We start from the raw sequence: 17930 nt of genomic DNA on the forward strand, positions 1-17930 counted from the left end.
GTATCGTTCTGGGTCAACCGATTTGCGCAGTTTTACTCATATTTGTAGTGCCACCGAAAAGTGCATTCATGTTTGATTCGTACGGGAATCGTGGTTTAATTCTTGACTCCGATGACTTGGATGAGATTGGGCTCGACTTTGTTGACGCCGTCGACATAGCATGGTCAACAATTTAGAGTGTCACACGCCGTGTGACCAGTCGCGATGTCTCATGTTGCAATTGAGGCGTAAAACTCGGAGCAAGGATACGCACGAAAGATATTTTCAAACTAGCAATAATGTAACAGTCGGCGCGGTATTGATCTACAGAAGTTGTGTAGAAGTCAGCACGGCTGTTGCCTAATTATAATAGCTTGTGATCGACGCTTTACTCTGCCGCTCCCAATATCGTGGCGGTCGTAAACTCCCTACGAGATAGTTTACTGTGCGATCAAGTACTCAACAAGTTACAACCAATATTATACATACTTATCTGAGCTTCTGAGGGAGGATCATTTCCCCCCCCTGCTTCAAACGGTCATCATGCATTGACAAGCCAGTAACAAGTTTTGTCGTCTTTCTCTTCACAATCATTATTGCAGGCCCGCATGGCAAGTGGGTTCTAACCACGCTCAGGACTACGACAACGGAACTCCGTTGTTGCGCAATCCTTGCTTCTCTATTCTAACGCTACGCGAGTCGAGTCATCCTGTTCAAGTTCCCATAACTAACTAACTTTGTCATCGCCAGGATACCACTATGGACCCATACATCCAAGATCCCTTTGTTCAGTCTACTCTAACCAGAGTTGAAGCACAAGCCTATCTACAACGCATCAAACTATCTCCTACCCTTCTCGACACGCCGCTCTCTCTCGAATTGTTATCGCAGATATTGTTGGCCCAGCTGGAGGAGATTCCAAAGGACACGGGCCCGCTTCACGTTCCAGAGGAGCAATGGGCAGGGCCTCCAACACCGATCCAACTCGGCACATCATTCAGTAACATGCCGCTGGGGGTCGCTTCTCTTCATCGCATCGTCGAAGAGACCAAAGGCGCATTTTGTTTCGCCGTCAACGCAAGTTTCGCTGCTCTACTCCGAGCCTTTGGTTTCACCATCTCGGAATTAGTTGCACGGTCATTCAGATCGTTGAACAACGATCCGTTAACGCACCCCGACGGATGGAAATGGGGCACGTTCACGCATCAGGTGCTCATCGCTGGCTGGGCTGGGAGTGATGACCGGTATGTCGTAGATGCTGCCTGGGGACCTTGGGGTTTGGCAAAACCGTGCGTTCCGGCTGTACTGCTACTTGTGCAGGGTTAATGTCTTACCGGCAGGATCAAGCTCACTACCAACCCCGACGGTGAAACAGTCCTTGGGCTCAATGAATTCGAGGCCTATCGTCTCCTTCATGAGGACCTCCCGTTGAATGCTAATGTTGCAAGGCCAATTGATAACATTCCAGGATATACGCTCTATAAGCGCATCGCTCCAGTTGGCACCTCGATCTCTCTTCCTGTAACAGACGAATCTCCAGGCTACTGGTCCCCGCAATTCCACTTTTACCTCATCTCTGTCACCAAACCTGACTTTATGCTCTACCATCACTACTCCGCGACCCATGTTAATGCGTCATTCACCGCATTTTGGTTGGTTACCAAGCTTATTCCAGGTGGGAAGGGTGCGAGGTTGCAGATGATGTATGCCGACAAGGAGGGTGAAGGCCGAAGGGCCAAGGTTTATATCACCGGCGGACCAGAGGCTCAGGGTAGCTTGGCCGGCCGTGATGTTCAATGGGTGGATATGGAGACTGGTCCTATGAAGGAGTTTTTGGTCAAACACTTCGGGTATAAGTTTTCAAACGGTCATCAGTGACTTACCTCGTTCCTCTTTACTCGTAGTTCGCTAAAGATTCTGGTATAAATACGGGTGTGTGCTTGTTAACTGGAAGACCCATTGGCAGGATCAGCTAGGATCAGATGACAAACCCATCCAACATGACCGCCATCTATAACATCCTTAGCCAACTTCCAGTCCCTAAAGCTGGACAGTTTACTTTCTCTGAAAGTGCGCGGACACAATGCAGAGCATTACCTCCCTTGAATAATGCCACTAGCTGTCCAAGTCATCAGCACTGTCCGAGACAATGCCAAGAACACGCGAAAATCACTTGCGAGCTCAATATCGCTTCGCGAGTCTGTAGAGCGTGTTAATGCCTCAGGCGAAGATATGGGGGACATTGTTGCGTCCACTTACGCTACCAAAGACTCTGTTTCATACCCTCGACGCGCCATCTTACGGGAAACTACAAGCAATAAGCGATTTCTTGAGATCTGGCTTGGAAATACTCTCGAAGCATCCAGAGACATCACAGAGGATCATGGGGCTGTTTACACCGAAGGTGGGTGTTCTAGCAACTGCTGAAATATCTATATTCATCGAAAAAATTCAGAATTTTTCTCGTCATTCGCCTTCTCGCAAACGTCGCATGCCTTCATGTATGTCGCTGAACATACCGTTGACGATCCAACGGACGCTTTTGCGAAATACCGCTTCAAACCAACACTGGGCGAGACATACGACGGCAAAACGTCACCCGCTATTTTCATCTTCCGCTGGGATCCCCTCGACATCGAATTGCCTTCCTCCTTGAGTCGGATCGCACCCTCCCTACCAGATAATCGTGCCATTTTACTTGGACAACCAGTTTTCTCGCCCACAGAAGCCAACATCATCTATGCAACAGGCTACGAGTACACCTCCGATGGCAGGCTTTTGGGCTTGAAATGGTGCTACAATCGTCCGTCTGGAATTTGGCGGCTGACCGTTCCGGAATCTGACTCGGGGGAGGTCGTCAGCTGTGTTTGCGAGAAGCTCACGAGACCTGAGCTCTCATGCCGCTCCCCGCGTATTTACCATGAGATACACACAAACGAGGCGACACTTTTGTGGTTGTCGCATGCCTCTGGAGGGCCACACGCAGGCACATTCTCGCTACAAGCGGCTAACATTGAAGGCGGCACGTGGAATATACGGACGGTAGTTGACACCGTCCAGGAACCGGCCACAGATGGCTTTCCTGGGTTATACCCCGACTCTGGAAACCTCCCCTCTTCTCCATTCCTCGTTCTGGACAACGAAGCTTTCCTCGTCGTCAGCACTACTTGGAACTCTCAAGGCATGATATTGCTCGTTTCGCTGCACGATGGGAGTGTCCGAAACATCACTCAAACCAAACAAACACTATATTCCTGGTCGGTCCTTGCAACGGATGGTCATACTCGACTGTTGTGCTCCAGAAGCGCACTCACTGTACCCTATGAAATAGTTTTAGGCGAAGTCGACAAAACGGGTTATGCTGCATGGAAGGTTCTGGCTTCACCGTACACCTCTACTACTGGTAATGCCCTTCATCCCACAAAGGTTATTGCTCTGACTTTCCTGCTTTAGTAACAGCCACTTTGTCGACCATTTCTTCATCCATCATCGCGATCCCAGGTAGAGGCGCCACCCAAACGATAATCGTCCGCTCGCCCGATGCTCCTGCCACAAATCCATGCGTTCAGTTTATTCATGGTGGCCCACATGCAGCATGGACGACGGTATTCTCGCCTGAAATCGTGGACTGTGTGTTGCGTGGATGTAAGCCAGTTTGATGATTTCAAGTTGATCGCGAGTGGACTGATATTGAGCAAGACACTGTATCCCTCCCCAACTATCGTGGTTCTCTTGGTTATGGCGAGAAGTCTGTCAGGTCGCTGGTAGGTAATTGCGGGTCGCTTGATGTTCAAGACTGCATCGAAACTGCCCGACACCTGGTCAAGATGGGGCTGTCATCTGAGGGGCCCGGGAAGCAGTTTGTCTCTGGGGGAAGTCATGGCGGCTTCCTTACAGCGCATCGTAAGTTCAAAAAAGTAACAAAACAAGGATTTCTCCCAACAACGTTGACAGTTATCGGCCAATATCCCGAGTTCTTTACTGCAGCAACGCTTCGCAATCCAGTGATATTTGCGGATGCATTATCATCGGATATTCCGGACTGGGTGTGTTTTCTAACAACCGGCCGTCGGCACAACTGAGTATTTGTCAGTATTCTAATGAATGGGCCATCGAATACCCCATGCTCTCTTCCGCGCTGGGATTGCCTGGCAAAGAGGCGAGGCCAGCAGACCTGCCACGGCGCAACCCCGAAGACCTTGTGCGGCTTTTCAAAACAGCGCCAATCGCACATGTCGACAATGTCAAAGCCCATGTTCTGCTCCACATCGGGGGCTCTGACGTGCGGGTGACGCCAACTCAGGGCATTGAGTACTACCATGCTCTTCGCGGCAAACCTAGGGAGGGTCGTCACGTGGAGATGATGGTATTCCCCGATGAGGGCCATTCGCTGGATGGAGTGAGGACGAGCAAGGTGGTTTGGGAGTCGACGATGCAGTGGTTGGATCAATACCGGGAATAACGTGAAAAATGGACTTGTTTTGTAACTTGAACTACATTCTACTGTGTGCTTCAAGCTGGGCTCAAGATTATAATGCTTGATGGCGGCGGTGTCTGCTTCCCAATTTCAATGGAGCCAACCAACTGTCCGTGGTTGAGTTTACCAGTGCAGCAATGCTTCGCACGGCATGATCTAGTGGTACGAAAGTCCGAGTTAAATTCAAATTAAGGTAATGGTAAGCGGTAAAGAACGTGTTGCAATTGTCATTCCGTATGGTTAATAAGGAACATTAACGCGCGCCCATCTCTGGTTCACGTTGTTGCCCGAATTGTCGCATTCCCAGATTTGGATCTGTGGGGGTCGATTCGGTCGGCGAAGAAGAACAGAAAAGAAAGAGACGCACGAGGTTGCCATTGGTGCTCTTGCCATCGGTCAGGTCGAGGCAGAAGCCCGTGCCCTCCCACTCGATCTGTGCGTTAGGACGAGAGGTGAAGCGCTGGTTAGCGGCACGAGGGAGACAAGCTTGAGTGGTCAGCTTGACTCCGTTGGACTTGTTGCTTCCGGGGACAGTCAAACATTTGCCGTCGAAGATGGAGACGAAGCCAGAGGTGTGGACGGAGGGAACATTCCACGTGATATTGCCTTTGGGGTATGTGGCTTGGAAGTTCTCGCAATCCGCGAGGCCAACAGGGGCATCGAAATTGTTGGACGAAGCGGTTACGCAGAAGAGCGGGCTCAGCACCTTGCTGTCGGAGATTGCGAGGCGTACATGGTCGGATTTGAGGTCAACGCGACCACTGACCCAAGCCTGATTAGAGCCACCGTTGCAAGTCCAGATCTGTGCCATCTTTCAGCAAAGATACGTGTTTGGACTAATAAGCCACGAACCTGAAGGGGAGTGCCGTCGGTAATCCTGCCGTCACGGAGGTCAAGGCATTTGTTGGTGTTGCCCCAGCGGAAGGTGGAGTCGAGGTTCCAAACCCATTGTTGGTTGGCGTTGTTCTCGTTGCAAGTCCAGATTTGCACGTCCGTTCCGTCCTTGTTTGCGCCATCTTTGACATCAAGACACTATTTAGTTGTTTACTTATTGAGACGCCAAGCCAGTCCGAAAATCGAACCTTGTTACCATGGATCTTGATCTGCTGCGAGGTAGCAGGCTGCGAGGTGAGGTAGTTGACCTCCCAGTCATAAGTTGCACTGTCGCCTCGGTTGCAGTCGTGGATGGTGACAGGTGCACCATCGACATTGTCTTGCACCGAGACACATCCTTGAATGCCTGCGGCGGTGACTATACAAGAAACGGGCGGATGGTTAGAATTTATAGCTGAAAAATGTGGCTGACAGCGCACAGGAAGGGTTTGCGCTTTGAATTTGCGCGGCAGAGACCGCAATGGCAAGAGACAAGGTGATAACAAGCGCTTGGGGAAGCATTTTGAGGAAAGCCAAAGGAAGGAAGGGGGAAGAGTAGGGATAACTTCCGCGGCTCTGGGTTTTATACACTGAAGCATGGAAGGTGTTTCATGGCGAGCCTGGTTTAGGCGATGGTCGGCCGGTGGATCATGAGGATGTTGGGCGGTCCGGCAACGTCATGAAGGACTGCGGGAGAAGTATGTACATAGAATGATTTCGGAGATAGAAAATATGCCCTACATAAGTTTTTGTGAGCGAATAGAGACAAGAGCTCGGAAGCCTCTCGACCATAGGCGTCCAGTTACATCGCTTAGGAGAAGAGGGAGAGACTCCCGGCGAGTTGAATTTCGTGTGTATTATTGCAGGCAATGTTTTTTTTTTTTGAAAGTCACATGTGCTGTCATTCACCACACGACGCGGCCGGAATCTGTCGTGCTAGACCCGTTCAAGTCTTCAAGACCTGTTTCGAAACAGTTCTGAGTTCAAAAACTCTTCACTGTCAATGTGCACTGTCCAACCCCAGCCCGGGCCGACTCGGACATTCCATTGTCGGGTCAAGGTCTAACGCGTTCCAGCCCACCTAGGATCCATGTCGTACAGTGCTACCGACTGGCTGTAGAATAGGGTATAATGTGGTTTGTAGTATGGCATCTGAAAAGACTTGTGAGTATGATATCATTCCGAGATACCGTGACGATGGAAGAAGAGAAGACACGAGGGTAAGTCACCGTAAGTGTACCCGCCTGTCGTTCAACGTTCAAGTTCCAGTAAAGTGTGTGAGTTGTATGTCAACATCCGAGTCGGCCACAAACTTAAAGGTCCGCAAAAGGTCCGTCACGTTTGCCATTCGTTTGTGACTCAACGTCCAGCTACGTCCAGGTTGTCCCTGCTTTTATCCCAAACGATAGTCCATGTCTCCGTCCGCGTCTTCAAGCATCGATGGAGCTCTTCTCTTCCAAGACGCGCTATTCATTCGTTACCGCGGATGTCTCGCATTGGAAACAAAGTTCATTCGACGCGTTTCTCCTGAATCACTCCCTGCTACCACCCACATCCGATGACTCGCACATTCTATCCACCAAGCGACCCACACGACGACGACTCCAGTCATCTACTTTCCGAATCGCAGTCACAACGCCGCAAGCGCACTACGAATGTTGGCGACGTCGGGACCACGCTGGGCCAATCTAACAGCGCTGGGTGTCATTACTGGATGCCGTTTATCAGTGTTATGGCCATCCTGGCTATCTGCTGCTACGGTATCCTCTACCTCCCGTCACACAGGACTCAGCTTCACGACGTTGCGGACAACGTGGAGTCAGCGAACATAACCAAAACCAAGTCGTTCCTATCAGTCTCCCCGCCCACTGTTTCTGCGGTTTCTTCTTCAGCTAACGACTCGGAATCGGCGGGCCGCTACATCACAGATCTTCTTGACCGGCAGTCCCACACACTCGAACAAGCACAGTCGCGTTACATGCTCAAAACAGGCAGAGAACCGCCCCCAAACTTTAACAAATGGTTCGCGCTCGCGCAAGAGAACAAGTGTCTAATCGACAACTATGATCGCATTGACCGTGACTTCGAGCCCTTTTACCAACTCGCCAAGGAGCATCCTCGTCGCTTTCGCCAGATGCTTGACAAAGGCCAGAATATAATGCTTAAAGACCCGCGGGGCATGACAACCATACGCATCCGTGAGGGCAAAGTCGAGCTGCCTGACTATACTGGGACCTCCTTCGACAAAGACCTGCAACAAATAGTTCAACGGTTTTCCCACATTCTTCCCAATACGGAGTTCATGCTCAACGGCCGCGATGAGCCTCGGGTTGCTTTCAATGTCGAGCGGCCTAATGCTCATGCTGAGGCCATCTTGTTCAGGGATCCAGACCCATTTCGCATCGCCCCAGTACCGACTGCCGAGTTTTTTCGGAAGCAGCCCGGCTGTTATGTCTCCCAGCTCTCTGGAGGATTCCTTGGTGACCCGATCGATCAAGTTGCTTGTGGGTTCTTTTTCTGAGTGTCTGCACGAGGTAACTGAGCTTCATAGTCTTTGCGTCAAGCTCTAGCTCTGACTTTACCGTCGATCTTTGGCCCATGCTCAGTATGGCCAAGATCTCCCCATGCTTTTCTGACATTCTCTTCCCTAGTGTTGTGAGCGCAGATTTTTTAAATAAAAAAAAATTAATTCTGATATTCATATAGTATTACTACGATAGTTCGTGGTGGTCAGGCAAATTCGCGTACCCCGATAACGTTCAGTGGAAGAGCAAGAAACCCATTGCTTACTGGCGTGGCATGTCAAATGGTGGCCACATTTACGGCGAAAACTACCGTAGATTTTCACGTTTCCGGCTCGTTGAGCTATCGCGCGCGTATCCAGACCTGATTGATGCGCGGCTGACGAGATTCGCTGAGACTCAGTGCACGACAGAGGACTGCGATCGGGACCAGATTATTGAGGAGTACAACATCACCGGCGATGCGCCAAGAGAGGACGTCTACCAGTATAAATACGCGCTGGATGTCGACGGGAACTCGTTCAGCGGACGGTACCTTGGGTTATTACGCAGCGGGTCGTTGGTCTTCAAGGTAGGCTTTTTCTGGGGGTGATCATTCCATTCATTTATTTTCGGTTCTTAGTCCACTGCCTTCGAAGAGTACTTCTCGGACTGGCTTCGGCCTTTTGTGCATTTCATACCCGTCCGACCCGATTTGTCCGATCTCGCAGCCAAGGTCGCCTGGGCCCGCACGAACGATCAAGAGGCTCGTAGAATACAACAGCGTGGGTGGGAGTTCGCGACGCAGGTCATGACGGACAGGCAAAATGACTGCTATTTCGCGAGGGTGTTGTTGGAGTGGGCGAGGCTAGCGAATGTGACGAACACAGTGGTAACGAGCAATGTTGAGGGGCAGAACACTGGCAGCAAGAGCAGAACCAAATTCGTCACTGCGTCGAAGGGGGCTTGAACTTGAAGACGGCCCGGGAAGACAGTTATAATTGTGTTCTTATCTGCAACCAATTGAAGCGATCGAGTTTTATCTCTTTTCGAATTCGGCGCCTAAGCTTCCATCGGCGTCTATCGACGACAGCTTGCTGGCAGTTTGACTGCATGAGGTACTCGTGTGGCTTTCAGGCAGTCTTTTGCTTTAGTCTACCACCACTAAGCCCTTTGCTTTCAACTCTCACTATAATGCGCACCCCCACCCAAGTGGTCTATGTCTCTGGTAAAACACTCTTGGCTAAATCCGACTTCATTCATTCCTGTGATAGGCGGTCGTGGAGGCGATGGTGGACCAAGCTATGCGGGGGATGCGGGGCACGGAGGACGTGGAGAGGGACCGCGGTTCGAGATGCGGCATAACAAAATCTCGTATGGCCTCATTCTCGTGTTTTGTTTCGTCTACATGCTCATGACGCTGTTAAACAGCATGTATTTCAATCAAGAAGACCAACGTGGGTTGATATCCAAGTGCCTATATCGATGCTCACAATGGCTGCCCACAGGCAAGGAGCGAAAGACCATCCTTGAGTGGCTGTCGCCGATCAACTTTCTTGTGCGGCACCAGGAGCTAAGCGAGACGCGACAACGCGGCACGGGGGAATGGATTCTGCTCCATCCAGTATTTCTTGAGTGGAAATCGACGCCGGGGAAAGTGTTGTGGTGTTCTGGGATTCGTGAGTCGTTCAATGCCATGTCTGCTAAAATTCGTGCTAATATTGGGACTGCTTCAGCTGGAGCAGGCAAAACTGTTCTTGCGTATGTTTTCTATTAACATGTTCTTGGATGCTTAAATGATGGTGCAGTTCCAAGATTTTTGACCATTTGTTGACCTTGCAACTCAAGCAAGACACAATTGGGCTTGCTTGCATCTATCTGAACTACAAGGATGCAGAGACTCAGACATACAAGAACTTGCTGGCTGCACTGTGGCGGCAGCTAGTGATAAACCAAGATATGACTCCTGCACAGCATCTCTATAGTGAACGACATCTCAAACAGGGTGTTACTGCAACATTGGATGATATAGGGAGTCTATTAGTAGCCCTGGTTGCCCAGCTCTCACAAGTCTTCATCGTGCTTGATGCACTTGATGAGTACTCTGGGGATTGCGATGCATTGGTTCAGCAGATCCAAGATCTGGGTGCTAACATTCATATAATTGTCATGACTAGGGTGCACATTGTACCACCTGCTACTCTTAGCATTCTTGAACTTGAAATCACAGCTCATCAAGAAGATATCAATACATATGTCATTGCCAAATTACAGGATAGAAGGCTTAAGAGGTTTCTCAACAATAATACAGCCCTGCAAGTCAAGATCCTTGAACAAATTAATCAAACAGCTGATAAAATGTAAGACTTGCATTATTGTCCCTAGTCTCAGTCTGTATAACACTGTTATAATAGGTTTTTGATTGTCAAGCTGCATATGGAACTTTTATGCAGTGCATCAACAGTCAAACAGCTTAAAGAAGTGCTTGATAATTGGCCTAGCACATTGAGTGCAAGCTACAATCTTGTATTAGAAAAAATTGAAGTCCAGAGTGATCAAGACAAAGAGTTAGCCCTGACAATCCTTGGGTGGGTTGCATATACCCAGCGACCCCTCAGTGTTGCTGAACTGCAGACTGCTTTAGCATTTGAGAAGGAGGAGGCCCCAAACCCAGACTCTGATGCATTAGTTCATATTGATAGTATTGTAGAGTTATGCTGTGGACTAGTCATACTTGACAAGCAAAGTCAAGTAGTCAGATTAGTGCATTATACTACACAGCACTTTCTCAATGAGATTCAATCTTGGAAATATCCTCAAATTCAGAAGCAGCTATCATCCAGTCTAATGCTATATCTCAAGCTAGCCAGAGATTATTATGCTCAAGACCTGGAGGATAATCAAGATGTGACTATAAGCTTGCCTCTTTTAGATTACTGCAAATACTTTATAACACATATTACTGGAGAACCTGAAGAGTCACTAAAAGATAATCTGCTTGAGTGTTTACAACAGATCAAAGAGACTCCTAAAAGTTGGTCAAGTTTAGCACCTTGGAACTTCCTTGCAAGACCTGATTTGAGTCCTTTATGGATAGCTGTGGCAGGAAACCTGTTACATATAACAGAACATATGCTTTCCACTCAGAAACATATTGTTGGTCTGGAAATTATTGTTGCATCATACTATGGGTTCTTAGAAATGGTACAGCTTTTATTAAAGTTTGGAGGAAATGTTGAGGAAAATGATTACTGGCATGGAACACCACTTCAGGCAGCCTCAAGTCAAGGAAAAGATGAGATTGTCATATTACTGCTGGATAATGGTGCAGATATTAATTTGGTTCTTGGAAGTGGCAGGAATTATGGAACTGCTCTTCAGGCTGCTGTATATGAGCAGCATATTAGCACAGTACAGTTGCTTCTTTCTAAAGGTGCAAATGTCAACCAAATAGGTGGTTACTATGGAACAGCTCTTCAGGCTGCTGCATCTAAAGGCAATATTAATATCATTCAGTTGCTTATAGACCAAGGTGCAGATATCAATATACTTAGTGGCTGGAATGGAACAGCACTCCAGGAGGCATCATGGATGGGGCATCAGGCTGTTGTTGAGCTTCTACTGAATTTAGATGCAAATCCAAATTTAGTTGGAGGCTGCTATGGAACACCATTGCAAGCTGCTGCAGCACAAGAAAATAAAGATATTATTAGGCTACTTCTTGACAAAGATGCTAAGATTAATCTTATTGGTGGCTACTATGGTGCCCCTCTCCAGGCAGCTGCTGCTCAAGGAAATGAAGAGATTTTTGAACTGCTGCTTGAGCAAGGTGCTAATGTCAATGCTGTTATAGGAGAGTTTGGAACTGCACTCCAAGCTGCAGTATATCAAACAAATCTCAAGATGATACAACTGCTTTTAGATAAAGAAGCGGATATTAACTTCATAAGTGGTATATTTGGAACCTCACTACAAGCTGCAGTATACAAGCGAAGCATTGAGATTGTCAAAATTTTGCTTGCCAAGGGTGCTGATGTAAATCTTATTGGAGGTCGATTTGGGACAGCTTTACAGGCTGCAGCATATAAAAAAGATCTAGATATTATCCAATTACTTTTTGAAGCAGGTTCAGATGTTAATCTTTGTGGAGGTGAATTTCATACAGCACTTCAAGCTGCAGCATACAAGAAGCATCTAGATCTTGTGCAACTACTACTTGATAAGGGTGCACATATCAATCTTACTGGTGGAACTTATGGGACAGCTCTTCAAGCTGCATCATTCTCAGGAAGAAAATCTATTGTACATCTTTTGCTACAACGGGGAGCAGATGTCAACATTCTTGGTGGTGACTATGGGACTGCACTACAAGCAGCATCATTTTCAGGCAAGACAACAATTGTTCAATTACTCCTTGAAAAAGATGCAAATGTGAATCTTATTGGTGGAGATTATGAAACAGCACTTGGAGCTGCATTATCTTCACAGTTTCATGGTATTGCTCGACTATTAGTTGAAAAGGGTGCAGATATCAAGCTTGTCAATGAATTACATCAGACAGCTCTTAGAACTCTATTGTCAACTTCTGTCAATAGTGCTAATTCCGTGTTTTCAGATGGAAGTGGTCAGTTATTACTATTATTTACTTATATGATTAAAGGCTCATCATACAACAGACTCTGATGATTCTGACTCTGGGTCTTCTGATTCTGATTCTGCCTCTGAGTCTGAGGGAGAATCTGAATCAGAGGCTGAATCAGACTCTCAAACTGACTCAGATAATGAATCAGATTCAGATTCTGGACAATCAACACCAGATGCATCTCAATCCAAGTCTGATACAAATTCTGGGCAAGACTCAGACTCAGAGAAATCAGAGATATCACCTTTTTGTAAGATATGTCAGATCTGCTAGGACAGAAACTGTTATTATATATATAATTATAGCTACTTTAGGTTGACTGATATTCAGGTTGACTAATAAAAAGGCTTATATTAAAAATTAGTATATAAGAACATTTACTATCTCTATGTGTAAGCTGGCATTATTGTAAGGGCAACCCCGGAGGCCTGAGATCAAGGTCTAGCAGGGGAGGATCCAAAGTGTGAACATTGGTAAGCAAATACAAATGAAGCTGACCTAGCAGGAGAGGATCTAAAGAGAAGAAACTCTGAGGGTCTGCCTGCTAGGTAGCTGACTATATACTGCTTGTCCGTAGCTGCCGCTGTCGGACACAGAAGGCTTGGGCCGTGTCGCAGGCAAGGTCCCAGGGCGACTGTTGGGAGGGCATTGACGGATCGGTGATTGTGCAGGCGAGACGGAGGGCCGGACTGGAGTCAGAACCGGAATCGGACCAGAATCGGAATCGTCTCCGAGGGGCCGAAAGGGAGGTTCCCCTGACATTTGTCTAATAAGTGACTATTTTGAGACAGCACTGTAATTAGTAGAAAACATCAAATAATCAGTTGAACTTTTTGGGGCAAAATTATAGCTGAGAGCAAGGAGGGTTCCAAAAAAATCACGGATATAGGGACCTCTCTCCACTCCTGCCATATAGGGTAATATGTTCCCACAATCAGCATCATGTGATCACTGATGTAATAAAAAATTGTGGTATAAAAAATTCAATCTTTGTAAATTTCTTTTTTTTTCAAATTATATATATATATAGGCATATATATACCTAGAACCTTCAAACACACATAGCAGGCCATATCAAGTCATTAGTATGTTTACTGGCATCAATTATCTCATGATAGTCTTGTGACATGATAGCTTATCTAAACTCATAGGCCTGACAGTTTATATATATATATATGTCAAAAATTACCCTTTTGGGACATCTTTTTACTTGAATCTATGTGACATGCAAAAAAATTTGTATAAAATCAGCAGTGTGATGTGTGACAGTACAATTGAGTAAAATACTATATTGAGTAAAATAGTACTATAGTATTTTACTCAATTCGAATGCCAATAATGGTGTGACATTTGATACGAAAATTTTGAATTTGAATTATTTCCTAATTAGGAAGTTCTTGGCGCCAGAGGCGCCCGGCAATGTCAAAAATTGCCCTTTTGGGACATGAATTTGAGCAAAACAGTATGACATGCGAAAAAAAAATCGAATTTTATAGGCAGTGTGACGTGTGACATACGAACTGAGTAAAATACTACAGTATAGGAAGCATATGACCAATAGCAACATGTCAGGCCCAATGCTAAGCCCAATTCGGGGCAACAAGGAAATGGGGAGGAGTGCTACACTGTGCTAGAAAGACTAGGAGTAGCATCTGAACTGTACGAGACAACCCAAAGCCTGACAGTGTAGCAGCTGGAAGTTGGCTGAAAGGGGGGCAGAGCAGCTGGTACAGCAGTCCAAAGGGTCTGAGAGGAAGGTTCCTCTGACATTACTGCTATGTTGTGCTATCTGAGGCATTGAATTGCTATTATGCATAAGTCAATAACTCTTGGTAAGATTGTTTTGTTTATCTTGGCATTAAGTTGACCTATTGCCTGGCCTGCTGTATCTAACAAGCTAAGTTCTGAATCCACTTATCCCACTTAGTAATAAATCTAAGAAAACATACCTATCACATCCTACAAACTTATATGTGGTTTTTGGACAAGGTTGCTCCCAGAGCTTTACATTAAAAAAACTATTTTCTACTTAACAATACTCTCATCAAAGCCTTCAAAATTGCCCTTATACTAACAAAGTGTCTGTTCTGTTCCAGGTGTATGTTCCTCAGGAAGCCTTGGCCCAACCCAAAGCCTGACAAAGTTATTCTTGCCAATCCTTGAAATTGGCATACACTGCACTATAAGTTTCTCCCAGAATGGCCAGTGGATTCAAGCTATACATGTATTTCTATTTTGCTATTATAATTTACATCTACTAATATTTTTACAAAATTTACAGATTAACTTGGCATTTGTTCTTGACTTCACCTTGTAGCTCTTTCGGGGAGGCATAACTTCCTAAAACCAAGACAAATGATATTTGTGGAATAATTATATGAGTGGTCATGTGCCTGGCATTGAAACCGGCGTCGCCATCTGCATTTGCATCACGGGCGACCCATATCCATATCCATACCCATAAGCTGTATAATGCTGCTGGCGAGGACTCGCTGGGCGTGTATTAGGGCTAGTATTCATAGGCATTTGCATATAAACCGGGGCCAGCATCTGCACCATCTGTGGGGCAGGAGTTGGACTTGCTCCTGAGTTATTGTGTTGACCGCCATTTGCACCATCTGAACCAGCAGTTCCACCTGCATCGCTCACTCCGGGAATCCCACCAGCACTTGCGTCGCTCAGTGCAGGTGAGCCAATAGGCGTTGCCTGGATGATATAGAGTGGCGCTGCGCTTGGAAGAATTTGGGGTGACATTTGCATCTGGACCGGTAATGGAACCGGCATGTGGCCCCAGTGAGCAACATATGTAGAGCCCACAGGCTCCTCTCTATGCTGACGAGGTCGGTGGTGGTGATATGGCGGAGTAGTTGCACTAGTACTGGGTCTGCGGCGGTGTCTTCGCCGAATCGCTGGCTGGGATGTTAATGTGCCTGGGCCATTGGTCTGTGGTGGCGGAGATCGTTGTGGGCTATGCCGCGAAAGTGGAGGAGCAGGTGGAGGCGGGGAGAAAGCAGGATACGGGGCATAAGCATAGGTGTAATGAGTCTGTATCCGATCAACTGGAGTGGAACGGGGACGGTGACTTCGATGTCGTCGAATGTGCACATCTCGACCTATTTCACGGGTTTCGCCAGATCGTCGGCCGCGTTCTGAGTTGTGCAACGCAGTATGGGTGGAATCGAATAGCGAGCTGTCACGAGTGGAAGGCGGGGCATGTCCCATAGGATAATACCAAGAAACACCCTCGTTTTCTAGCCTTGGCTTGCGCTTGGGGGGTTTCCAGTCCGCTGTGATACGGTCTGTTGCCACCCAGGGAAGTAGATGAAGTGCATTGAAAAATCGGTATATTGGGCCATGCAATTCTTGAGCAAACGAGGGCGAGCTCATTGAATGAGAAAACGACTCGTCAACCGTGGTCCGACTGCGCTGACTGTGCTGCCTTGAGATTGCTACGTCATGGGCTGACATGCGGCGATAATCTTCTGTTGGTTGAGGATGCGCATTTACGGAGACGGGTTCGTCACCCTCTCGTTCAGCTGGAGCCAAACGATCATCCACACGACTGGGGCGAGGAGATGGCGCAGAAGTGTGGGAGCGAGTGCGAGCTATTGCTGGAGCAGGGGTTGGTGGCCGAACACGCGTAGACGGGCCTTCTGCAGAATCGAATCCACCCGGCATAGCTGCGTCATGGGCAGCGAGAACAACACCAGAATCGACCTCCAGTTGATGTTCTTCGTCGTCTTCTGGCGGGACAAGAATGAAACTTGGCCGATACTGCTCTGTCGGTGCTGATTTTCTAGCCAACGGTGCAGCGAAAGATACTCCGCGATCCGGAACAACCGGTGTTGGAGGTACAGAACGATATTGCGGCAAAGTGTTACCCGTTCCTTCTGTTCCGGAGGTAAACTCTGTCGCTTCTGTCCCTCTCCGAGGTCGTCTTCTCCCCAGAGCTTTCGGAAGCTTTTTTAAGCCACTGACAAATCCGCCAACAAACCCCGTTCGATTGGCATGGGCTTCTTTCGCTTTGTAAACCTTCCCAGTTGTCCACTGGTATCCCATCTCTGGCGAAGGTACCTCAACCTGCATATGCTCCACATTCGCTTCTGTCAATGCGCTTGCTGTCCTTCGCGGAGGCATAGGAAGTGGTCGAGAAGGGGCCAACGATGGGACGGGTTCTGGAAGAGGTAGCGGGCCAGGGGGCGGAGGCGGAGGCGGACTATTTGCGTTCATTATAACCCATGAGCGAGTGCTGGCTGCTGCACTATCTCGCGAACGTTGTCGGGAGCTGGTGTCGACAGCACGGGCTCGACCAAACATCGGGTCTGCGCGCAACATATCACGCAGTTCGGCTTCCGCCATAAAGTGATCGTGACGAAGAATAGAGCGAAGAGGATGGTAGAGCGTAAGGGGGTGTTCAAGATTGATGTTGCGGGTTTTTGTAGGAACACGTGGTCATGGCGATGCTGAGCTATGAGTGCAAGCAGTTTTCCAGGCGGATTGGAGTCGGCATTTGACTAATAGACTTGAGTACGCCGCGTAGATGCAGTTTAAGGGGGGGCAAACCTTAATACGGTAGAATGTCCTGCCGGCGTCCAGCATCGCAATGAAGGTCCAGCGAGACAGTCAAGGATTCGCGACATGGTACGAGGCGACCCGCATTCTCCTGCTTCTTCTTTTAAGTAAACTGGATGGTGGATAATGTTGGTCGAGCAGCAAGACATGTAAACTTCGAAGTGCAAATCGTTCTCGTCGCTAAAGTAAAATACTGAGATACGAATGGAGTCATTGGCCGTTATAATAAGCGCACCAGCCTAAATTTGTCATCGGTATCCCAGACCCAATCGTTCGCAGTGCTGCTCGCAAGATATACTTCTGGCGTTGGTGCAGGAATATGACTCGTTCAAATCCACCAATGCCTCACAGAAGCTGTTGGATGTGAGTGTTGCCAGACAGGTCTAAGCCAGCGAATCGCACATTGAGTACTCGTTTATATGACTGCCTGGCGGGACCATGAACACGAGGGAATGAAAAAGAAAATTCGAAGGCCCACGGACAGCATAGCCTCGAGCTTCGTGCCTAGATTCACCTTTGCTCCATTAGCGAGCCCGCAGCCCATTCTGTCATGACGACTCTTGAGGTGGTGGAGGAAACGGAAATGTGTGTGATCACATGATTCGCATTCAGCCCTTTGAATTCCTACCAGTTGGACCACTACTTTAAATCGGCTTCACAGGGCTTCACGCCTCTCCACAACACATCAGCCCGATGAAAATCTGTTCATACATATGCATTGGCCATCAACCTATCATCCGATGTTCCATCATTTCAAGTTTTAGTTTTGTGAACCTCACTCCAGCCTCAATCACCGACTATCGCAATTTCATCACCTCTGACCTGCCTAGGAAAACACAATACATGTCTGGGAAACTAGCCTTCTACTGACGACTCTGAATCGCAT

The 17930-nt window shown here is 47.7% G+C and overlaps 5 protein-coding genes across 5 annotated transcripts; 3 read left to right on the forward strand and 2 right to left on the reverse strand.

The window, feature by feature from the left end:
* Nucleotides 1-738: 738 nt before the first annotated feature.
* On the forward strand, nucleotides 739-4441 carry MIND_00974600 (Peptidase-S9 domain-containing protein; the record flags this gene model as incomplete). Its single annotated transcript, XM_037366357.1, has 10 exons — nucleotides 739-1268; nucleotides 1320-1829; nucleotides 1884-1899; nucleotides 1956-2049; nucleotides 2099-2383; nucleotides 2435-3382; nucleotides 3433-3624; nucleotides 3679-3882; nucleotides 3934-4025; nucleotides 4073-4441. 10 exons carry the CDS (start codon nucleotides 739-741, stop codon nucleotides 4439-4441), a joined length of 3240 nt encoding a protein of 1079 aa, XP_037217769.1.
* Nucleotides 4442-4696: 255 nt separating this feature from the next.
* MIND_00974700 (uncharacterized protein) lies at nucleotides 4697-5851 on the reverse strand (the record flags this gene model as incomplete). Its single annotated transcript, XM_037366358.1, has 5 exons — nucleotides 4697-4771; nucleotides 4824-5258; nucleotides 5309-5488; nucleotides 5539-5708; nucleotides 5770-5851. The coding sequence occupies 5 exons, from the start codon at nucleotides 5849-5851 to the stop codon at nucleotides 4697-4699; spliced, it is 942 nt and encodes a 313-aa protein (XP_037217770.1).
* Nucleotides 5852-6887: 1036 nt separating this feature from the next.
* MIND_00974800 (CAP10 domain-containing protein) lies at nucleotides 6888-8800 on the forward strand (the record flags this gene model as incomplete). The annotated part of the gene is made up of 4 exons (XM_037366359.1): nucleotides 6888-7833; nucleotides 7881-7984; nucleotides 8036-8422; nucleotides 8474-8800. 4 exons carry the CDS (start codon nucleotides 6888-6890, stop codon nucleotides 8798-8800), a joined length of 1764 nt encoding a protein of 587 aa, XP_037217771.1.
* A 224-nt stretch (nucleotides 8801-9024) lies between these two features.
* Nucleotides 9025-10194, forward strand: MIND_00974900 (ANK-REP-REGION domain-containing protein; the record flags this gene model as incomplete). The annotated part of the gene is made up of 4 exons (XM_037366360.1): nucleotides 9025-9058; nucleotides 9105-9287; nucleotides 9339-9591; nucleotides 9639-10194. The coding sequence occupies 4 exons, from the start codon at nucleotides 9025-9027 to the stop codon at nucleotides 10192-10194; spliced, it is 1026 nt and encodes a 341-aa protein (XP_037217772.1).
* Nucleotides 10195-14857: 4663 nt separating this feature from the next.
* On the reverse strand, nucleotides 14858-16831 carry MIND_00975000 (uncharacterized protein; the record flags this gene model as incomplete). Its single annotated transcript, XM_037366361.1, has 1 exon — nucleotides 14858-16831. One exon carries the CDS (start codon nucleotides 16829-16831, stop codon nucleotides 14858-14860), a length of 1974 nt encoding a protein of 657 aa, XP_037217773.1.
* Between the last annotated feature and the right edge of the window lie 1099 nt (nucleotides 16832-17930).

This window comes from Mycena indigotica (assembly GCF_014461135.1).
Source record: "Mycena indigotica strain 171206Taipei chromosome Unknown Mind.scaff0008, whole genome shotgun sequence".
Taxonomy (NCBI): domain Eukaryota; kingdom Fungi; phylum Basidiomycota; class Agaricomycetes; order Agaricales; family Mycenaceae; genus Mycena; species Mycena indigotica.